At 48.7% G+C, this 24,180-nt stretch overlaps 1 protein-coding gene and 1 long non-coding RNA gene across 7 annotated transcripts in view; one reads left to right on the top strand and one right to left on the bottom strand.

Moving 5' to 3' along the window:
* The window catches only part of UBIAD1 (UbiA prenyltransferase domain containing 1), a 100,854-nt gene extending 92,050 nt beyond the window's left edge, over window positions 1-8,804 (bottom strand). For 5 of the 6 annotated variants that reach the window (XM_054258761.2, XM_035307720.3, XM_035307719.3 and 2 more), the window contains exon 1: window positions 7,955-8,804. In XM_054258761.2, coding sequence (XP_054114736.1) covers window positions 7,955-8,483 — 529 coding nt within the window. In that variant the 5' untranslated portion in view covers window positions 8,484-8,804. Of the gene's footprint in view, window positions 1-7,424; window positions 7,546-7,954 lie in introns of all 6 variants that reach the window. The other variant, XM_035307717.3, reaches the window with a different exon arrangement.
* On the top strand, window positions 8,568-14,225 carry LOC144576931 (uncharacterized). Its single transcript, XR_013519790.1, has 2 exons — window positions 8,568-8,822; window positions 11,798-14,225. It is a non-coding gene; the product is annotated as an uncharacterized LOC144576931 (long non-coding RNA).
* The last annotated feature ends 9,955 nt before the right edge of the window (window positions 14,226-24,180 follow it).

Below are 24,180 nucleotides of genomic sequence, written 5' to 3'. Positions count from 1 at the left end.
ACAGAATGCTACTCAGCAAATAAAGGAACTACTGATACATACAACACCACAATGAAACAAAAACATCGCGCTGAGCAAAAGAAGCCAGATGTAAGAGCTCAGACTAAAATACATACATAGATAGTCCATACTGAATGGTTCTATTTATATGACCAGGCAAAACTAATCTATGTGAGAGAAATCAGAACAATGGTTCTTTTCCTGCCTCTGGATGCAGGCAGGGAGAGTGGGATTGACAGACAAGAAGCATTAGGAAGTTTTTGGGGTGACAGAAGTGTTCTGCATGATGACAAGGATGTGGGTTATGCAACTGTATACATTTGTCAAAATTCATCAAGCTGCAACACTAAAGATCTGTGTATTTTACTCTGTATTATTGACATTATATGTCAATAAAAGTCAATGTTTAAAAAATCCTAAACCAGATTATGTCACTATTCTGCTCATATATTTCAATGCCTTCCCATTTCTTCATTCGATGAATATTTATTAAGTAATATTACATGCCAGGCACTGCTCTGGGTGCTAGGGGTTTATCTATGAATAGGGACAGAAATGCCTGATTGCAGGGAGGAAGCTTGCAGTCTAAGGGGGAAGATAATTAAACAATTAAGTACTTTATATGGAATGTTAGAAAGTAACATGAAGAAAACTAATGCAAAGAGCAGCAGGGGGAGTATCAGGTGGGGGCACGGAATGGGTGTGTGATTTTAAGCAAGGTAGAAAGCAAGGCCTCACTAAGCAGCTGACATTTGGGCTAATAGGTGAAGGAGGTGAGAAAGTGAACCACACTGTTAGAAGCAGGAAAAGCATTTAAAACAGAGGATACTGCATCTACGAAGGACCTGAGGGAAGGGCATGAGGGGCCCGGGTGTGCTCCTGGACCAGAAAGGAGGGCAGTGTGGCTGCCCCAGGGTGAGCAGGAAGAAAGGAGGAGGGCAGGTCAGAGAATCAGGAGGAGGGCAAAGGACGGGCAAAGAATGTAGAGCCCTGGCGGGGGGCGGGGGGGCGGTGGGTGGGAAGGTCACTGTAAAAACCCTGACCTTTATTCTGAGCAAGATGGGAGCCACTGGAGAGTTCTCAGCAGGACTGACAGGGCTGCCCCATATTTTAACAGAATTACTCTGGTGGCTGAGTAAGGCACAGCCTGAATGGGACCAGAACAGATGCAAAGAGACTGGTTGGGAGCCTGTCAAAAAAAAATCCAGGAAGAGATACCACAGTGGTGGTTGGAGATAGTGAGACGTGGTCAGATCCTACATGCATTTGGAAAGGAGAGTCAACAGAATTTGCTGAACTAGATGTGAGATGTCAAGTCAAGGAAGATGCCCATGGCTTTTGGCCTGAAGAACTCGGATGAAGCTGCCACTGAATCAAATGGTGAAAAAGCTGTGGGTGAAGCAGGTTTCCTTGGGGAGAAAATCAGGAATTTGGTCTCAGACATGTTAAGCTTGAGATGTCTGTGAGACTGTTCTAGAAGTTGCTGGGTAAGAAGTTGGATATATAAAATTAAAAAAAAAAAAAAGAAGTTGGATATAAGTCTGGAGATTAAGAGTCACTAGCTTAACAGATGGCATCCGAAGCCATAAGCTAAAATCGCCAAGAGTACAGGAGATAGAGAAAAGAGGTCCAAGGACAGAGCCCTAGAGGTTGGGGAATAGGACTCATTAAGGTCACCACGACACAGCCCCTGCCTACCTTTCCAACTATGTCTCATGCCCCCTCTGGATCACACAGACCTTTCAGTAGCTTCTAGACGATGTCACACCCACCACATTTGTACTTAGTGGTCCTTCAGGCCTGGAGGACTCAGCATCGCAATCAGACTCCAATTATGCCCCATGGCCAGCTCCTTATCCTTTCATCTTCAAGTCCTAGTTGAAATGTCACTTTCACAAGGAGAGCTTCTTCCCTTCACCACCACCTTGTACTTTCTATTACAGCACCTCATTGATGTCCTTCACTCAACGTTTTGCAGTTGGCGGCCAAGCCACCACAGCCTTTTGGTTTTCCTCTTAATCCTGTGGATGCCTGCTCACATTCCCTTTACCTGTGCCTTTTCTTCTCCCACCTCTAATGTGAGAGTGTCCCAGGGCTCAGACCAGCACTGACTTTCCTAACAACACTCCCTCCCCTGATGACCTCACCCAGTCCTACAACTTCATCTATAGACCAACAATATATTACCCAAATATGTAATCTCCAGCCCACGCGTCTCTGAACTTGAACTACCCATTTGACAACTCTGTCAGGTGATCTAATAGACATTAAAATATCCAAAGTTGGCCAGGCACAGTGCCTCACATCTGTAATCACAGCACTTTGGGAGGTCAAGGCAGGCAGATCACCTGAGGTCAGGAGTTTGAGACCAGCTTGACCATTATGGTGAAATCCTGTCTATACTAAAAATACAAAATCAGGCCAGGTGTGGTGGTTCACGTCTATAATCCCAGCACTTTAGAAGACCGAAAAGACCATCCTGGCCAACGTGATGAAACCCTGTCTCTGCTTAAAAAAAAAAAAAATACAAAAATTAGCTGGGCACGGTGATGCATGCCTGCAATCCCAGCTACTTGGGAGGCTAAGGCAGGAGAATTGTGTGAACCTGGGAGGCAGAGGCTGCAGTGAGCCAAGATCGCGCCATTGCACTCCCACCCAGGCAACAGTGCAAGATACCATCTCAAAAAAAAAAAAAAAAAAGAGAGAGAGAGAGAGAGAGTATATATCCTGAAAGTAGAAAATAGACCCAAATACCCAGAGGCTCCTCCATCAGTTAGATTTGTAACAAAAATTAATATGAATGGAATAACTCCAGTGGAATGGTAGATGCCCAGAGCATACCAGTGTTAGCAAAATGACAAAATTCACATAGCATTAAAGTTGTACTTCAAGAGCTAAGATGTCTAATGATGTCCAAAGAAAATATGAAGCTTCCACAGCCACCAGAAGGACAAACATACAACAATTAATTTTAGTGGATGTCAAACTTGTCTTATAGCAACAACCTTGTACTCATGTTAATGTCTTGATCAAATATCACAATGCAAAATACCCACACATTAAATAAAAGAATTCCAGCTGGGAAACATGACCTGGACTTTTGTAACAATATATTTAATATATGTATACCCACTCTGTTTTCAGGCAACAGGAGGAAAAATGTAACCTGATTTTTTTTCTCTTGTTAAGGTACTGTCATTTAAACATAAACCTGGAGCACTTGGAATAGAATACAGGTTTACAAGATGAAAATGTGGTGAGAAATGTCAGATGGCAGTGGAAGCATGTGTGGTTCTAAAGAGTAAAAATTTTGAGAAAGAAAACAGGGTTGGCCCCCATCTGTAATTCCAGCACTTTGGAAGGCTGAGACGGGCACATTACTCGAGGCCAGCAGTTCAAGACCAGCCTGGACAACATGTTGAAAGTCTGTTCCCACAAAAAAATACAAAAAATTAACCAGGTACGTTAGCACACACCTGTAGTTCTAGCTACTAACTGAGGCAGGAGGATAGCTTGAGCCCAGGAGGCGGAAGTTGCAGTGAGCGGAGATCTGAGTGACAGAGACCCTCATTTCAAACAGAAAAAGAAAACAGAAATGGCCAGCTTGACCCACCTTGCTAAGTGAAAGAGAGCTGCAGTTGAAATTATTTAAAAGTAGCAGGTATTGGCAGGGTGTGGTGGTTCATGACTATAATCCCAGCTCTTTGAGAGGCCAAGGCAGATGGATCACTTGAAGTTATGAGTTTGAGACCAGCCTGGCCAACATGGTGAAACCCTGTCTCTACTAAAAATACAAAAAAATTAGCTGGCTGTGGTGGCGGGCGCCTGTAATCTCAGCTACTCCGGAGGCTGAGGCAGGACAATCACTTGAATCCTGGAGGCAGAGGTTGCAGTGGGCCAAGATCATGCCACTGAACACCAGCCCAGGTGGCAGTGTGACACTGCATCTCAAAAAAAAAAAAAATAGGTGGCCAGGCACAGTGGCTCACACTTGTAATCCCAGCACTTTGGGAGGCAGAAGTGGGCGGATCATGAGGTCTGGAGTACAAGACCAGCCTGGCCAAGAGGGTGAAACCCCATCTCTACTAAAAAATACAAAAATTAGCCGGGCATGGTGGCGGGTGCCTGTAATCCCAGCTACATAGAAGGCTGAGGCAGGAGAATCGCTTGAACCCGGGAGGCAGAGGTTGCAGTGAGCCAGGATCGCACCACTGCACTCTAGCCTGGGCAACAGAGCAAGACTCCATCTCCAAAAAAAAAAAAAAAAAAAAAAAGTAAATGGATATATAATTTGAAATTAAAGTTAAAGTCTTTTTTTTTTTTTGAAACAGAGTCTCACTCTGTTGCCTAGGCTGTAGGGCAGTGGCATGATCTCAACTCACTGCAACCACTGCCTCACAGGCTCAAGCAACCCTCCTGTCTCAGCCTCCTGAGTAGCTAGGACTACAGGCGTACGCCACCACGCCTGGCTAATTCTTGTATTTTTATTAGAGATAGGGTTTCACCATGTTGGCCAGGCTGGTCTGGAACTCCTGATCTCAACTCATCCGCCTGCCTTGGCCTCCCAAAGTGCTAAGATTACAGGTGTGAGGAACCGCACCCAGCCCAAAGTTAGTCTTAAAATGTAAATAAAATAGGCCGGGCGTGGTGGCTCATGCCTGTAATCCAAGCACTTTGGAGGCCAAGGTGGGCGGATCACCTGAGGTCAGGAGTTCAAGACCAGCCTGACCAACATGGTGAAACCCCGTCTTAAAAAAAAAAAAAGTAAATAAAATGTGGAATGTGTCCTCAAAAATAATAATAATATTAAACAAACCTTGAGTTATGCTTAATTCCTCTGTTTCTCTTTAACTCACATCCAATCCATCGGCAAACCCTGTCTACCTTCAAAGCATGTTTAGAATCTGGCTACTTTCCTCTGCCACTACCACCCCCTCGATCCAAGGCCACCAAACCTTTCTTGCCTGGATTACTCAAGAGCCTCCTAATTGCTCTTCCTGCCTCTACCCTTGCCCCACTCCCCTTGATCCATTCTCAATACCTTAGCCAGAGTGATTCTTTTAAAACATGGGGGCTGGACGCAGTGGCTCATGCCTGTAACCCCAGCACTTTGGGAGGCCAAGGCAGGCAGATCGCCTGAGGTCAGGGGTTCAAAGGTCAGTCTGGGCAACATAGTGAAACCCCATCTCTACTAAAAATACAAAAATTAGTTGGGCACGGTGGTGCATTCCTGTAATCCCAGCTATGTGGGAGGCTGAGGCAGGAGAATCACTGGAGCCCGAGAGGCGGAGGTTACAGTGAGCTGAGACTGTGCCATTGCATTCCAGCCTGGGCAACGGAGCAAGAATCCATCTCAAAAAACAAATTACATCACTCCCTTGCTCAAAGTCCTGCAATGGCTCCTCCATTCCAGAGCCAACACCAGTGACCTACGAGGTCTACATAATCCATGTGCCTCCCTACCCTCCCCAAACATACTTCTCTTACTTTATCCTCCTTTACCCTGTCCTTCATTCACACACTGGACTCCCTGCTGCTGTGCAAGCTCTTTGGACACATTGTTGCCTGATGGCCTATGGCACTTCCTGTTCCTTTTCCTGAAATGCTCCTCTCTCAGATATCTGCTTGGCCAACTCCCTCATCTCTTACCTCCTTCAATCTAAATCAAATACTACATTTTGTTTTGTTTTTGAGGCAGAGTCTCATTCTGTCGCACAGGCTGGAGTGCTGTGGTGTGATCAGGGCTCACTGCAGCCTTGACCTCCTGGGCTCAAGCAATTCTCCCACTCAGCTTCCAGAGTAGCTGGGACCATAGGCATGCACCACCATGCCCAGCTAATATTCTTTATTTTATATTCTGTAGAGATTGGGGTCTATGTTGCCCAGGCTGGTCTTCAACTCTTGGTCTCAAGCGATCCTCCAGCTTCAGCCTCCTAAAGGGTTGGGATTGCATAAGCCACTGCACTCAGCCAAATGTTACCTTTTTGATGAAGCTTACCCTGATCAAACTACTTAAAATAGTCATCTGTGTCCCCTTTTTTTGCTCTACTTTTTTTTTTTTGAGATGGCGTCTAGCTCTGTTGCCCTGGAGTGCAGTGGCACAATCTTGACTCACTGCAACCTGCACCTCCTGGGTTCAAGCAATTCTTCTGCCTCAACCTCCATAATAACTGGGACTACAGGCACGTGCCACCACGCCCAGCTACTTTTTATATTTTCAATAGAGACGAGGTTTCACTATGTTAGCCAGGATGGTCTTGATCTCCTGACCTTGTGATGTGCCCACCTTGGCCTCCCAAAGTGCTGGGATTACAGGTGCGAGCCACCGCATCCAGCCTGCTCTACTTTTTTTCCCTATAGCACTTACTGTCTTTCATACACTATAATCAGGGTGATAAGGTGATCAATTCAACTTGGCTGACCAGGAACTTTCCTGGTTTTAGCACCAGAAGTCATACATCCCACTTAATCCTGTCACCTTAGTCCTGAGCAAACCAGGATGTTGGTCATCCTATCATTTTCTATTTTTACCTTCTGTCTCTTCTCATGACAATATATAAGTTTCACAAGGGCAGAGATCTGTGACTGATGTGTTCACATAGAGCAGTGCCTGGCACATAATAGGTGCTCAATAAATAGGGCTTACCCACCTGCCCATCACTACCTTAATCAGCCTCCTGCAAGAAGTCATCTAGGAAACTAGCTAGAAGTAATTAGGTTTATCATTTTGAACTCTTCAAATTTAATTCTGCTAATATTTAAAACTGTGGCATTATAAAGTATGAGTGATAAAAGAAAATGAGACACAAAAAATGTCCACATAGGCTGGGCGCATTAGCTCACACCTGTAATCCCCTGTGTAAGCACTGTGGGAGGGCGAGACGAGCGGGTCAAGCGGTCTAGACTTCAAGACCAGCCTGGCCAACATGGTAAAACCCTGTCTCTACTAAAAACATAAAATTTAGCCAGGCATGGTGGCACATGCCTGTAGTCCCAGCTACTCAGGAGGCTGAGGCAGGAGAATCACTTGAACCCGGGAGGCAGAGGTTGTGGTGAGCCGAGATCATGCCACTGCACTCACTCTTGCCTGGGTGATAGAGCAAGACTGGCTAAAAAAACAAAAATAAAAAAATATGTCCTGGCCAGGCACGAGTGTAATCCCAGCACTTTGGGATTCAAGACCAGCCTGGCCAACAGTGAAACCCCATCTCTACTACAAATACACTACTAAAAATACAAAAATTGCCAGATGCAGTGGCTTACATCTGTAATCCCAGCACTTTGGGAGGATGAGGCAGGCAGATCACCTCAGGTCAGGAGTTCCAGACCAGCCTGATCAACATGGATAAACCCATCCCGATCAACACGGAGAAACCCATCCCTACTAAAAATACAAAAAATTAGCCAGGCATGGTGGCACCCACCTGTAATCCCAGCTACTCCAGAAGCTGAGGCAGGAGAATTGCTTGAACCCAGGAGGCAGAGGTTGCAGTGAATCAAGATCCAGCCATTGCACTCCAGCTGGCAAACAAGTTTGAACCCCATCTCAAGAAAAAAAAAAAAATTAGCCCAGCATGGCGGCACTCGTCTGTAATCCCAGCTACTCGGGAGGCTCAGGCAGAAGGATTGCTTGAACCTGGGAGGTGGAGGTTGCAGTGAGCTGAGATCACGCCATTGCACTACAACCTGGACTACAAGAGCAAGACTCCGTCTTAAAATAAAATAAAATAAATGTCCATATAAATTTTTAAGTCATGCCCTACGTCGATGAGTCAAGCCAGGATCTTCTCAAATCACTGTTTCAAAACATTCACATGACCCACGATTATAGACTTTAAGTAAGGTGGCCTAATTTAAAAAGGCACCTTTGGCATCCCTGTAACTCCTCTACAAAGCAGCGGTTTCCAGTAGATGTGACTAAGGCTTGCAGCACACAGGACAGGCCATGTCTTACCTCCTGTGTAGAGAAAGGAGCCAGAGAGGCCTCCAAAGTAGATGAGGGCCAAGTGTTCCAGTTTCAGAGAGGACAGGTAGTAGAGACAAGCTGCACAGAAGCAGCCCAACGTGTAGAGGAAGACTCCGAACCGGACGACATCCTGGGGCTCCAAGATTCGATCCACAAGTGTCCTGTCATCACTCTTTTTGTGGTCAATGCCCTTGGAAAAGTCATAGTAAGTGTTGACCAAATTACCGGCCCCGTGCACAGCCAGGACAGCCACGGCACAACCCACCAAGAGCCTGGGATCCAGTACACCGTGGGATCTGTAGGCCAGGGCACTGCCCAGGGCCACCGGTGTGAGTGAGGCACTGAAGCTCCAGGGCCTCAAGGCCAGCACGTAAGAGGCGCACTTCTGCCTCCAGGAGCGCTGGGGGAGCCTATCTTGCTCGGGACAGTCGTTCCCCAGCGGGTCCCTGTCCCCAGCCTTGACAGTCTCGCCCGACAGGATGTTAATCTTCTCCCCCAGGACCTGAGAAGCCGCCATGGGAGCTCCACGTGGTTGAAGTAAACTCTAAGTGAGCCACGCACAGTGACCGCCCGGAGGAAGGACGGACGGGGCGGGTCAGCTGGGCCTGACCTTCCTTCGGTTCCGTCCGGAGGCAGGACTGGTGTGGCAGCAGGGTCCGGGGGCAGCAGCAAGCAGGTGTTGCACCCCACGAGACCTGGCGTCGACGCCCCTACTACCCGTCACCGGGGCGAAGCCTGACTCCGGCCTCCAGCCCCGCGCTAGAGCCCACGGCCGAGCCGCGGCCGCCTTCCTCATGCCGCCAAGGCCGCCATCTTGTGCGCCGGCCTCTGGAAGCCCGCCCGGAAACAGATGCCGGTAGCGCGAGCCGGGCCGGAGGGTGGGCTGGTGGGTGGGAGGGGACGGGGCCGAGCCAGAGGCGGGAGAAGGGCAGTGGGGGCGGGGCAAGAGGCAGGGCGGGGCGGGGCCGGGTCAAACGCGGGTAGAAGGGCGGGGAGGGGCGGGGCCGAGCCAAAACCGGGGCGGGGTTGGAGACGAGTCAGAGGAGGGGCTGGGTCAAAGAGGGGAGGGACCGGGTAGTAGGCGGGGAGAAGGGCGGGGAGGGGCGGGGCAGGGTTCGAGGAGGGGAGGAGCCAGACCAGGGGTGGGGCGAGGTCAGATGAGGGGCGAGCAGCAGAGCGCGGGGTGGGGGGGGGGTGGGGAATAGGGGCGGAGGCGACGCGGGGTGGGGGGTGGGGGCGGAGGCGAGGCGGGGTGGTGACCCAAGGGTCCAGCCCTTTTCCTGCCTGCTCGACGGAGCCCCGCAGCTTCTTTCAGACTCACTGGAAGCTGCCTCTCTTAGCATCATAAGCACAACTCGGGGAGGACGCGGTGGCTCACGCCTGTAATTCCAGCACTTTGGGAGGCCGAGGTGGGTGGATCACGAAGTTGGGAGATCGTGACCATTCTAGCTAACACCGTGAAACCCGTCTCTACTAAAATAAAAAAAGTAGCCGGGCTTGGTGGCGTAGGCCTGTGATCCCAGCTACTCGGGAGGCTGAGGCAGAGGAATCGCTTGAAATCCGGAGGCGGAGGTTGCAGTGAGCCATGATCGCACCTCTGCCTGCACTCCAGCCTGGACGACAGAGCTCCTGGGCCCGGGCGGATTCCGCCTCAAAAAACTGCATCTCAAAAACAAAGAAACTCAAAGGCGTGCCGCTTTAGGACTTACCCGGCACTTTCATTCACGAAGTAGGATTCATTAATTTATTCATGCTAATAAATTATTCATGCATTTATTGAGCGCCTGCTGTGTACAGATACTCTGATGTCTATCATATATGCACCCTGGAAAAACTCCATGATGTCCCACTGCTCACTTCTTCTGAGCTATTCATTCAGTGACATCCTTCAGCCACTTAAAATCTGCCCATGGTGGGAGAATTCACACCACTCAAATCAGCAAATGCTTGATAACTGCTAAGTCGTCTAGACTTAAAGTGGTGGAGAAAATGTTACTAATACTGGTTAAACTTAAAAGTGCTGGCGGGGCACGGGGGCTCACACCTGTAATCCCAGCACTTTGGGAGGGTGAGGCAGGCAGGATCACTTGAGGTCAGAAATTCGAGATCAGCCTGGCCAACGTGGTGAAACCCTGTCTCTACTAAAAATACAAAAATTAGCCAGGGATGGTGGCAGGCACCTGTAGTCCCAGCTACTCGGGAGGCTAAGGCAGAAGAATTGCTTGAACCTGGGAGATGGAGGTTACAGTGAGCCGAGAACGTGCCAATGGACTCCAGCCTGGGCAACAGAGCAAGACTCTGTCTCAAAAAAAAAAAAAAATTAGCCAGGCATGGTGACGCATTCCTGTAATCGTAGCTACTTGGGAGGCTTGAACCCGGAAGGCAGAGGCTGCAGCTCTGTTGCCAGGCTGGAGTGCAGTGGTGCAATCTCTGCTCACTGCAGCCTCCACCTGCTGGGTTCAAGCAATTCTCCTGCCTCAGCCTCCCGAGTAGCTGGGACTACAGGTGCGTGCCGCCACACACAGCTAATTTTGTATTTTTGGTGGAGACTTTTGCCCAACGCAAACTAAAGATATGGAACTGGGTGTGACCTGTAGTCCCAGCTACTCAGGAGGCTGAGGTGGGAAGCTCTCTTGAATTCAGGTTAGAGACCAGACTATGCAACATAGTGAGATCTGCACTGTGACTCATGCCTGTAATCCCAACACTTTGGGAGGCCAAGGTGGGTGGATCACTTGAGCCAGGTGTTCAAGACCAGCCTAGACAATATGGTGAAAATACAAGAATTAGCCAGGTATGGCAGTGTGCACCTGTGGTCCCAGCTATTTGGGAGGCTGAGGCAGAAGAATCACCTGAGCCTGGGAAGTCAAGGCTGCAGTGAGTTGTGATTGTGTCACTGCACTCCAGCCTGGGCAATAGAGCAAGATCCTATTTCAAAAATAAATAAATAAATAGTGGGCCTCTTGTTCAAAATCATTAACAATTGGAAAACAGAGCATGATGCAGCTGTGAAGCTAGCTCTGTACATACCTGCTCCCACTTCCCCCAAGCTGGTTGGTTTTTTTTGTTGTTGTTGTTTTGGTTTTTTTTTTGAGATGGAGTTTCACTGTTGTTACCCAGGCTGGAGTGCAATGGCACAATCTCGGCTCACCACAACCTCCGCCTTCTGAGTTCAAGCAATTCTCCTGCCTCAGCCTCCCGAGTAGCTGGAACTACAGGCCCGCACCACCATGCCCAACTAATTTTTGTATTTTTAGTAGAGACAGGGTTTCACCTTGTTGACCAGGATGGTCTCTATCTCTTGACCTCATGATCCACCCGCCTCGGCCTCCCAAAGTGCTGGGATTATAGGCGTGAGCCACCGCGCCCGGCCGTAAGCTGGTTGTTAAACATTACAATTTTACCACTCAGCACAAAGCTTTTAATGCTGGCCAAACTCATAAGTCATATGATGTCAAATCTGAAAATATATTAGCAGATATATTAATATCTTGGCTCTATCACTTACCAATTCCATGTCCCAATGTCTCTGTTCTTTGGCTTATTTATATATAATGTGGGAGCAATACAACCTGCCTCATAGAAATGCTCAGGAGTAAGAGTAACAACCTTTATTGACTGTTCACATGAACCATATACTTTGTTTGTTTGCTTTTGAGACGGAGTCTCACTTTGTCGCCGAGGCTGGAGTACAGTGTCACAATCTCAGCTTACTGCAACCTCCACCTCCCAGGTGCAAGTGATTCTCCTGCCTCAGCCTCCCAAGTAGCTCGGACTGCGGGTGTCTGCCACCACGCCCAGCTAATTTTTGTTTGTTTTTGTTTTTTTGAGATGGAGTCTTGCTTTGTCACCAGGCTGGAGTCCAGTGGCGCTGAAGCAGGAGCAGCTGCAAACAAACCTCTCCAACACCGAACTGGGAAGGAAGTGGCAGTTTTATTCGGGTGGGAGCTGTGGCTGGCTCAAGCCTTGATAAATGAGCTCCCTGACAAAGAAAATCCTGGACCTTTTAAAAGCTTACAATCTAAGAGGTGCACATGTGAGAGGGTCATGATCAATTAGGGAAGCGTGGGGCACGTGACTAGGTAGGGGTCTGAGCAGTTGAGCAAGAACAATGCCTTCCAGGGAAAATTCCTCCATACCACATCCATGATCTATAGATAGAATTGTGGTTAGGAGTAGTGGCCAGCGCTGCCAACCAGTTCTTCCACTGACCTCATGTGGCCGACCTTTAACTTTTACTTCCTCCTTTTCTCCAAGCTCAGAGAAGGGGGTCTCCTTCCTCAGCACGATCTCACTGCAACCTCCAACTCATGGTCTCAAGTGATTCTGCTGTTTCAGCCTCCAGAGTAGCTGGGATTGTAGGCGCGTGCCACCACACCCATGGTGAAACCCCATCGCTACTAAAAATACAAAAATTTTTAAGACAAAAATTTTGTATTTTTAGTAGCGATGGGGTTTCACCATGTTGGCCAGGACAGTCTCAATCTCTTGACCACCTTGGCCACCCAAAGTGCTGGAATTACAGGCATGAGCCACTATGCCCAGCCCTAATTTTTGTATTTTTGGTAGAGATAGGGTTTTACCAAGCTGGTCTCAAACTCCTGATCTCAGGTGATCCACCCTCCTCTGCCTCCCAAAGTTCTGGGATCATAGGTGTGACTCACTGTGCCCAGCCAAGCCATGTACTCTTTTAGGTACTTCACTGTGGGTAACATCCACCATGGGCACCCAGGAAGGAGAACTGTCCAGACCCCAGGCACAATTAGTGCCTGAAGAATATTTTATAGTGTTATTACTCAGCTATTTCATTTATATAATCCTTTATATATAATCATATATTAGTTTATAGAATTCGTGCCTGAAGTATAACTTACTGCTTACATATATCTAGCTTATATAATCATACTTAATACTTATATCTAGCATACTTAGTTCTATATAATCTTTCCATATAATCATAGAGGTATTGTAGTAGGAGCTGTACTGACACATTTAGTGCTAATTTATAGAATCCTTCCATATAACCATATAGTAGTTTGTAGTAGAAGGACTGCCTAAGCAGTCACAGAACAGAGGCAGTACATGGAAACATAGCCAAACCAGAACAAGAACAAAAGACCCAGGCAGAGGTGTCCCTGCCTAAAGGGACATGCACTGTATGTCAGGCTTGGAGCAAAAGCCTCTCCTAATAAAGAAGTTGTAGTACCTTGCATCCAATTCTTGTGGAAAGCAGGCCTCAGGCCTGAGATCCTGGAAATAACCAAGGGAGAAGAAACTCTCTGGTGTAATGAGTCACAGCGGCTGTACACCCTGTCAGTCTTTTCTCACTTCTGTGCTAGCTCAAATCATCCTCCCATAAATATCTTAAGAGAAGAGCACAAGTTTGTTAGTTCCCACTGCATTGGCTTACAGTATCCTTCTATTAAAAAAATCCTTTGAAGTATCCAGCCCTCAGATAAGAAGTGTTGCACACGACACCTGTTGCACACAGCCCACCTCCTTGCCTTGGTGACCTAATGAGGGTGGACCCTTTTCTGTACACAACCCTCTACTACTGCGTACAGCACAGCCCCCTACTGCATATGGCCCACCTCTCTGCCCAGGTAACATAATGGGGTGGCCCCCTTGCTTGTAACTCACATAATTATGTATGCCCTATTACTAAGCCTATAGATAATAACGTCACGCACAACCCTGCCCCCGCTTGTACCTAATAAATACAAATGCTTCTAGGCATTGGGGCCCCCACTGATCTCCACCCACAGGCAGTGTGGCCCCCCAAGTCCAAATGCTCTTCACCAGTTCTTCAGTGTCCTGTCTCTTTACTTCTTGGATCCTTCACTTCAGCACAGCGTAAGGGACACCCCATGACTCTGTAGGCCCTGTGGTACTCTACAGCCCTACACTTCACATGTGGTATTAGCGTTTAACCCCCACAGTACTGCCTACAGATGAAGGGACTATAATCCTTCCAGTTTTACAGATAAGGAAATAGGTACTAAGTGGTGCAGGCAAGTTTCAGATTCAGTTAGTTTGACTTGAAGCTGCTTTTAACAAGTACTCTATAATACCCAGCAAAGGGGGCCGCGGTGGCTCCAGCCAGTTGTCCTGGCGCTTGAGGAGGTGAGGCCATGAGTTCAAGGCCAACCTGAGCAACACAACAAGCTCTCATTGATTAACAAGAAGAAAAAAAAATACCCAGCAAAATCCTTGATACACTGTAAGTGCTCAATAAATGCTACTGATTATTTTAATGTAATGAATACGAAAGCTCTTTGTAAGCAGAAAAGAAGCCTACAAACACACTTATAACTGTTGCTATAAAATCACCTTGGATATTAATTAGAAAGCAGGGCTTTATCATATCTCAGGGTGACAAAAATCTCATATATGGCTGATGGGAGTAAAAACTGGTACATCCCTTGTGGAGATCGACTTGACAATATTCATCAAAACTGTCTGACCTGTGATCCCATTTCTGGGAATTTATCTTGATATAGCTGTCAGGGGAGAGAATGTTACACATACAAAGGCATTCATGGCTGCATTTGTAATGCACAAATCTGGACGTAACACAAATGTCCATTCACAGAGGACTGGAAAATGAACTATGGCACAGCCATGTGATGGAACACTATGCAGCTGTAACAACAAAAAGGACAAGGAAAGGCTGTACCAAGATGGAAATGAAACCATCCCAATACACTCTATTCTTTCTTTTTTTTTTGAGACAGGGTTTCACCATGTTGATCAGACTAGTCTCGAACTCCTGACCTCAGGTAATCCACCCACATCAGCCTCCCAAAGTGCTGGAATTACAGGCATGAGCCACTGCATCCAGCCCCCAATAAACTTTAAAAAACTAATCAAAGGCCATGCGCAGTGGCTCACACCTGTAATCCCAGCACTTTGGGAGGCCAAGGCAGGCAGACCACTTGAGGTCAAGAGTTCGAGACCAGCCTGGCCAACATGGTGAAACCCCATCTCTACTAAAAATACAAAAATTAAGGCTGGGTGTGGTGGCTCACGCCTGTGATCCCAGCGCTTTGGGAGGCCAAGGCAGGCAGATCACTTTAGGTTAGGAGTTCGAGACCAGCCTGGCCAACATGGTGAAACCCCATCTCTGCTAAAAATACAAAAATTAGCCGGCATGGGGGCACGCATCTGTAATCCCAGATACTCAGAAAGCTGAGGCAGGAGAATCGCTTGAACCTGGAAGGCAGAGGCTGCAGTGAGCTGAGATCTTGCTACTGTACTCAATCCTGGGCGACAGAGACTCCATCTCAAAATAAAATAAAATAAATCGGGGAAGAAGGGAGGGAGAGAAATGAAAATAAACCAAGCTTGAAGCACATTCAGCATTCATCACAAGGTCACGCTGCACTCTGAGCCGCTTCCTCATAGTCGTTTGCTGCCTACTATCCCAGAATCATGCAGACCCTGTCATCAGACCCTATAGATAACAACTTCAGATTGCGAAACATTGTTTTCCACCTGAGATATTCTTTCAGGTCCTGCATGTCAGTGAAACTACTGATGACTGCTGTTCTGAAAGACCCCACGAGGAACTAACTCACCAAAGAATACAGTTTCCACATCCTGAGGATTTCATCTCCCTTACCCCCACCAATAAATGATACCAAATTTCCAGCTGCCCCCCTCTACAATTCCCTTAAAAACCCCAGCTCAGGCCAGGCATGGTGGCTCATGCCTGTAATCCAGCACTTTAGGAGGCCAAGACAGGCGGATCACAAGGTCAAGAGATCAAGACCATCCTGGCCAACATGATGAAACCCTCTCTCTACTAAAAATACAAAAATTAGTTGGGTGTGGTGGTGGGCATGTGTAATCCCAGCTACTTGGGAGGCTGAGGCAGGAGAATCGATTGAACCCAGGAGGCGGAGGTTGCAGCGAGCCAAGATCATGCCACTGCACTCCAGCCTGGGCGACAGAGTGAGACTGTCTCAAAAAAAAAAAAAAAAAAAAAAAAAAACAGCTCAGAATTCCTTGGGGAGATGGATTTAAAGATCTCCTCCTGTTACAGTAGGTAGATAGTCAGACATGAGCAGGGCAGGAGAGGCCCCACTCCCCCAACCCCAGGAATGCCAAGCAACCATCAGGTGATGGTCAGGCCATTGTTAAGCTAGCTCACTAAGATAATAATTGATTGCTGCTGGTGCCAGGGATTGGCAGTCTCCCAAAAGATAGAAACACGTGAAACTGGTGATCAGCAGCTTCCCAATAAGATCTCAGGAGTTGGCCAAGGGGGCTCAAGCACGGGCACTAAAACGCAAAATGGCAGATGACCTTCCTCTGTGAACAATGGACTGAAAAGGGCAAAACACCTTGAGTGAGCATTTGTACAACTACAGTAAACGCACTGCGCATTCGGCCCCACTCAAGTACTGACAGGCCACCAGGCATGTGTACAGCCCACTCCAAGAGAAGAATCAGGGAAGAAGGGACGCAAGACCCTGGAACTATGCCAACATATAAAACCCTAGGTCAGAGGTCAAATAGCACACATGATCTCTCAGGTCAACTGCTAGGCCCTCTTCCAAGTATACTTTACTTCCTTTCATTCCTGTTCTAAAGCTCTTTAATAAACTTTCACTCCTGCTCTAAAACTTGCCTGTCTCTCACTCCACCTTATGTCCCTCAGTTGAATTCTTTCTTCTGAGGAAGCAAGAAGTGAGCTTGCTGCAGACCACGTAGATTCAGTGCTAACATTCCCATCTCCTCCCTTGGCTGCCCTGTGATCGTAAACTCTCTGCTGCAAACTCTGCTGTCTTGTTGTATTGGTCCAACAGGTTCCAATGCTGCATATGCAGCAGGCATATGAACCTGTTGGACCTATCAGACAAAGATCTACAAGATACATTAAATTTTTAAAATGCGAAATAGCGCATATAGTATAGCAAAAGGGGAGAATAAGAATATATGTATGGGCTGGTCACGGTGGCACATGTACGACCGGTTGCCTCACCGGGAGCTTGGACACGCCCATCCCTCTCCATGCCTGAAAATTACATCACCAGAATCTGCACTCAACACATGCCCACCTCTGCACTCCACACCAGAATCTACACTCAACACTAAACTCTGAACTCTGCACCTAGCCAGCCATTGGAAAACCCCACCAAAATTTAAAAGAAGCCCTGCCAAAACCTGCTCAATAGCATTTTGCCCCGTCCAGCCCGCTCACCAGAAATCCTGCCTACCTACCAACAGCAGCTCACCCCATCCACATCCTGTTTCTCCACAGCCAATCAGAACACCTTCCCTCCCTATAAAACCCCACGCCCAAGAGGAGTCAGGTGTGACTTCTCTGGCCCCTTTCCCGGGGCCCACAGAACCTCGTCCAGGAGTTAAATAAATTGGCATTTAATTTTCTTGAGCTGGCCTCAGTTTCCTCATTTTAAACTCGGCAATAAACCTTACAAGAGAAATAACCCTTACAAGTGGTGCCGAAACCTGGGAGGAGTTGTAAGACCCCTCCTGAAACTGACTCCTCCACCCAAAGCCGGACCAGGGAACCGCTCCATCACAAGGTAAGACTTCTGTTACCCACAGCCTCTCCTGCTGCCTGCCTTGTGGACTCCCTGCTCGTAATTGCAGCCACATCAGGGACTTCTTGTTTCTTGCTGTGGGCCCAGGGCCCCAGCCTCATCTCGAGGACCTGAGCGTAGAGGAGATGTCCCTACACTCTTGTCTTCTTCCCGTGAGGCATTTCTCAGGGTCAGGATTCTGAGAACCCACATTCCTGAACCCTCTCGTATTCTTGTAGACTCCCTGCTTGTAATTGCGGCTGCGTCAGGGACTCCTTCTCATTTCTCACCGTGGCCCCAGGGCCCCGGCCTCATCTCGAGGACCTGACTATAGAGGAGATGTCCCTACACTCTTGTCTTCTCCCCATGAGGGGTTTCCAGGGGTCAGGAATTTGAGGGAGATGTCCCCATCTTCCTGACCCCTCTCCGGTGTTCAGTAGTGCAGTCCGGGACACCTTCTGAACATCTCCACAGCAGCAGCTGAGGTTTGGGTATTCAGAAGCCCTGTTTGCAGACCCAGGCCCTGCCTAACAGCGGAACCAAATCCCTGGCTTACGGTACTAAAAGGTCTATCTCAAATCAGTCCTTTGGCATATAAACTCCCGTTAATTAAGTAACTGTACTTTCAGTTTCTCTTCTTAATCCCAAGCGAGTAAGTGAGTGAGTGAGTTTATGTGTAGTCCCACAGCCTAACAGCTACGGGGCTTGTGTGGACCTCAACCCGCAGTTCCATGGGGACGTCATAAGTCATAACGGTGATTCACCTCAGGACTGAAAGTTCTGAGGTGACCAGGTCTGGGGGTTATATGGGTACACCTTAGCCAAGACGCCCTGAAACATCCCTCCAGGGACATGGCTGGGAAGGCATCGGACCGGTCTCCCATCTGGGGGGCACCCACACTTTGTCTGTCAATCCTATATGTGGTTCTTGTTTCTTGCCATGGGCTCGGGGCCCACGAGTCTTTATTGTAGATTCGCTAGTTTCATTAGGCTCCTGCTAGCCAATATACAGTGGTTCAGGCCTGCTTCCCTCAAAGTAACTGATGTTCTACAGTGGGTAACAGACCACTGGCTGCAAGGGACCTTCACTGAATTCTTGCCTCTAGAAATAACTCTGTTCTCCTTTTTTCTCCTACTCTTCTTCTACCACTGAGGTCTCACTCCCTGACCCTGTCTCCGTTTCACTCCCTCTAATCCTGCCATGTGGCAGACAGCCCTAGCCCTGTCTCTTTTTATCTTCTTTCTTGTTATAATCATTGCAGCCTGTAAGTTCTCTCAGCCACACACACCCCTGCCCCGGGAAAGGAGTACTTTTGCCCGTGTTGGGTATAATACCTTTCCATATTCCTTTCTTACCCCTAACTACCCCACAAGAAAGTGAACCATGGGCAATCAGAAGTCCCGTCCAGACCCTAAATCACCATTAGGATGCCTAGTCCAAAATCTACCCAAACTGGGTCTTTCCATTAAAAAGAAAAGGCTGCTTTTCCTCTCTACCGTGGCCTGGCCACAGTACCCTCTGGACAACCAGTCTAAGTGGCCTCCAGAGGGCACACTCAACTTCAATGTCCTGACAGATTTAGACAGATTTAGACAGCTTTTGCCAAAAGAACAGTAAATGGTCAGAGGTCCACTCTTACTCCAGATGAGTGTGACCGCATTCTTACAGTGGCCCGAGCACATGCTGATCGGGTACATCTCACAAACAATTAAATGCCAGTAGGTGCAGCGGTCCCTGAGGCCGACCTTAATTGGGACTATCAAACCAGTCAAGATGGCCACCACCACTGAGACCAAATGCTACAGTGCCTCCTAGCGGGCATGCAAAGTGCAGCTCAAAAGGTAGTTAATTATGACAAGTTAAGGGAAATAACTCAGGGTCCTGATGAAAACCCAGCTGCCTTCCTAGACCAATTAACTAATGCTATGATCCTACATACCTGGCTCGATCTGGCCTCCTTAGCAGGGGCTACAGTCCTAGCCACCCACTTCATCTCCCAGTTGGCAGCTGATATAAGGAGGAAACTTAATAAAGCTGAGGAGGGCCCCAAACTCCCATATGGGACCTGGTGAACATGGCATTTAAAGTTTTCAATGGCCAAGAGGAAAAGGCTGAGGACACCTGCCAGGCCCATTTACAGCAAAAGGTAGGCCTCCAAACTCGAGCTCTTGTAACAGCCCTGAGGCAGGCAGCCCACCAAACATCTGGTGGAGGGGGGTCCATCGAAACCCTCCCAAAATTCTTCAAAGGTCCTGCCTGGGCCCTGTTTCAAATGTGGCCAGGAGGGACACTGGGCACAGCAGTGCCCCTGTCCTCATCCACCTTGTGGACCCTGCCCAAGCTGCAAACACACTGGACACTGGAAAGTTGACTGCCCGTCTTGGGCTGCAGGCTCACCCCCCACACCTCTATGTGGAGGGCAGGCCAGTCCACAGGAAGCAGTCCCTTCGCTTGAACTTCTTGGCCTTCTGGACGACTGATGCAGCCCAGACTCAAGGACCCCCATCACCCTCGCCAAGCCCAGGGTAACGCTGCAGGTAGCAGGTAAGTCCATTTCCGTTTTAATGGATATGGGGGCTACCTATTCTGTACTGCCTTTTTACTCACAGCCTAGTATACCTTCCCAGGTTTCAGTTATGGGAATTGATGGGAAGCCTTCCTGTCCTAATCAAACCCATCCCCTAGCCTGTGTCCTCAATGGACACCCCTTCTCCCACTCCTTTCTAATCATACCTTCATGCCCAGTCCCCCTTTTAGGATGAGATATTCTCCAGACTGTAGGGGCCACCCTCCAACTCACTGGCCCCCAACACTCAAGCCCTTCACCTGCTCACCTCCTACTGCCACTCCTAACTGACACCATGCCCTGTATTGACCCCTCACCTCAACCCCCTATCCCTCCTAATGAAGTTAATCCCTTGGTATGGGATACCTCCAAGCCTGTGGCCAGACATCACATGCCAGTTAAAATTCTTCTCAAGGATCCTACCCACTTTCCCTCACGTCCCCAGTTTCCTATTTCCAAAACCCACCACCAGGACCTAAAGCCTATCATCACCCGACTTCTGGCCCAGGGACTCCTTATCCCCACCAGTTCCTCTTGTAATACTCCTATCTTACCAGTCCAAAAGTCGACCGGCGACTACTGCCTAGTTAAGGACCTGCGCCTCATCGAGGTGGTGGTACCCCTCCATCCAGTGGTCCCAAACCCATACACCCTATTATCCAACATTCCCTCCACTACCTCTCATTTTATGGTTCTTGACCTCAAGGAAGACTTCTTTACTATTCCCCTTCACCCAGAGTCTTACTTTCTCTTTGCCTTCACCGGGACCAATCCTGTCACAGCAGCTCACCTGGATGGTCCTACTCCAGGGGTTTAAAGATAGCCCCCATATTTTCAGACACACCTTAGCAGCTGACCTTAGCTCTGGCCCCCTCAAACCCAGTCTCCTTCCCCAGTATGTGGATGACCTATTACTTTGTAGCCCCTCCCACTCCCTGTCTCAACAGCATACTGCCACTCTCCTTAACTTTCTTGGATCCCAGTGGTCCCGGGTATCTCCCTCTAAAGCATAGTTGTCAGTCACCTCAGTAGTCTACTTAGGCATTCGCCTCACCCGCAAAACTAAAGGCCTAACAACCGACCACATTCCCCCTCCCCAGCCCATTCCTGCCCTGAACTAATAGATGCATTTGCTAAATCCCAGGAGGGCCTGTCTGACCTTCCCCTATCTAAACCAGACCTTACCTTTTATGTAGTTGGGAGTTCAACAGTGACAGCCGAGGGGCAGCGAAAAGCAGCCTAGGCAGTAGTTACAGATTCAGCCACCCTCGAGGCACGCCACCTCCCCGATGGAACCACATCACAAAAGGCAGAGCTCATTGCCTTAACCTGAGCTCTCACACTAGCACAGGGAAAGCGAGCAAATATCTATACTGATTCAAAGTATGCTTTCCTTATTACCCACTGCCATTCTGCCCTCTGAGATTCCTTACCACAAAGGGGTCCCCCATAATCAATGCTACCCAAATCTCTAATCTCCTACAGGCCCTGTCACTGCCCAAAGAAGTTGCTGTCATTCACTGCCGAGGGCACCAGGCCCAGCAGAATGCTGTTTCCCGGGGCAATGCAAGAGCAGATGCAGCAGCAAAATCCTTAACCAACACCAGGCCCCCACTCTAGTCCTTTTCCTCACCACAGCCACACCGCCAATTTACTCACCATCAGAGAAACAGGCCCTCATATTAAAAGGGAGGACAAAGTCTGATCAGGGTTGGATCTTCCTAGACAACAAAATTGGCCTTCTCTGGGAACAGGCCCCAAAAATTATTACTGAAATCCACCAATCCTTACATATAGGGCCCAAAGCGTTACACTGCTTCATGCAGCCCCTCTTTTTCTCACCGGGCCTACGATAGATGATTGAGCAAGCACACAAGGCATGCGTTACTTGCTCTAAGGTCTCGTCTCAGGGAGGCTTAAGGCCACAGTTTCCTACCCATCAAATGCATGGCCACCTGCCAGCCCAAGTCTGGCAGACTGATTTTACCCATATGCCCACTCACAAAAAACTCCGCTACCTTCTAACCTTTGTAGATACCTTTTCTGGATGGATTGAAGCCTTTCCCACCTCCAGGGAAACCACAGACGTGGTGGCCTCCCTCTTAATTCAAGAAATCATCCCTCGTTTTGGCTTACCTGGAAACATCCAGTCAGACAACGGTCCAGTGTTTACGGCTCAGGCGGTCCAGCTGGTCGCCAAGTCTCTCAACGTCTCCTGGAAACTACACATACCCTACCACCCTCAATCATCAGGTAAAGTTGAACGGGCTCACGGCATCCTCAAAGACCATTTGGCCAAACTTACCATCGAGGTAAAACTCTCTTGGCCCACACTCCTGCCTCTTGCTCTAGCCCAGGTCTGGGCCACCCCACGAGAGCCTATGGGCCTCAGCCCCTTTGAATTGCTGTACGGCCGGCCCTTCCTGGTCTCCCATAATCTCCCAGTATAGCCACCTCCCCTAGCCTCCTATCTCCCCTATCTCTCTTTCCTCCGCCACTTACTCAGGGAGCACCCTCCCAGTTGTTCCAGGACCAGAGGACTCCCACCCAGCGACGCCTCTCCAACCAGGCAACAGTGTTCTCCTCCAAGAACTCAAACCAGGATCCTTGCAACCCAGGTGGTTGGGACCCCACATTGTTATCCTAACCACCCCCACAGCAGCCAAACTCCTAGGCCACACTCCGTGGTACCATGTGTCCCGCTTCAAGCTGGCCCCCCAAAATAATCAGTGGAAGTCCAAACCCTTGGGCCCCACTCGCCTCTGCCTCACCCGTAACCCCTACCTGTCAACTCCTAACACTTCAAATTTTCCTCCTAACAATCCTTCTGGTGTTCCCTCTTAAAGCCAACTCCTACTATGTCTGGTGGTTCTACCTTCAGGAGTCCTGGACACAAGACCCCACCACTAAAACCCAATATCTTGCCCAAGCAGATTGCCAGCCCGCAGGCTGCCAATCAGCCATAAAATTTGAATTCCCAAAATTCAAGGCCAATACTATCAAAAACTTCTGGAATAACATTGGCCTCTGCTTTCTATATGACCAAACCAAAAACTCCTGTCATTTGTGGGTGGATGCCTGTACGCTTCTTGTGTTATACACAGAACCTTCAGAACAGACATCTCCCCAGGAAGTAAAATGCTTTTCCTCAACAACCAAGGAAAAGTGTCCCTTATCATCGATCCCTAGGATGCCCGCTGGGAAAAGGGTACTGTAGGTAGAATATACACCAGGTTTACAGATAGCCACCCCAGCGGTACGTGGCTAATATTTCGGTCCTATACCCGCATTGTGCCAGTGAAAATAGACCAACTTAACTCGTTAAGCAACACCATCCTGCAGAATGAGGCCACCTTAACTAACCAACTCAAGCCCTCGAGCAACACTCCCCAACCTTTGTCTTGGTTAACGCTACGCTACGGCAAGGTGTTAACAAGTTGAGCTTAACCGAAGCCGAAAATTTCACTAATTGCTTTTTATGTGTCTCCCTTAACAAACCCCCTTAGCTGCAGTTCGCCTCTGGACCGGGTTCAACCCATCACAATCACTCACGGGGCCTGACACCACCTTAACGGGTATCCCCTTGTTCAAAGTACATTCTCAAAATCTCTCTCTCTCTGCTACGGGACAGCCAGGAGCCCCAGCCTCGGGTGCAACACCACGGTAGAAGTAAAATCCTCCCTTTACGCACCTCCAGGAGGATACTTTTGGTGTAATGGAACCCTAACGAAAGTTACTGATGCCTCCGTCCCCTTCCCGTGTGCCCGTCACACTAGTCCCGTAGTTCGAAGTGTATGGACAAGCCGAGTTCCTACCCCTCATCGCCCCGTCCCCTAATCACCAGAGCAAACGGGCAGTCTTCCTCCCGATAGTAGCTGGACTCTCTTTAGCATCCTCTCTAGCAGCAGCTGGAATAGGGAGCAGCGCCATGGGCTACAGCGTCACCTCAGCCACTCAACTGCAAGACAAGCTCCGTGTGGCTATTGAAGCATCACCCGCCTCTTTAGCCTCCCTCCAAGCGACAAATCACATCGCTGGCTCAGGTGACTCTCCAGAACTGACAGGCCCTAGACCTGCTAACGGCAGAAAAAGGAGGTAC

The sequence above is a fragment of the Callithrix jacchus genome, chromosome 7, assembly GCF_049354715.1.
Source record: "Callithrix jacchus isolate 240 chromosome 7, calJac240_pri, whole genome shotgun sequence".
NCBI classification, from domain to species: Eukaryota; Metazoa; Chordata; class Mammalia; order Primates; family Cebidae; genus Callithrix; species Callithrix jacchus.
The sequence above is the reverse complement of the archived record's forward strand: the minus strand, read 5'-3'. Positions and strand labels throughout refer to the sequence as shown.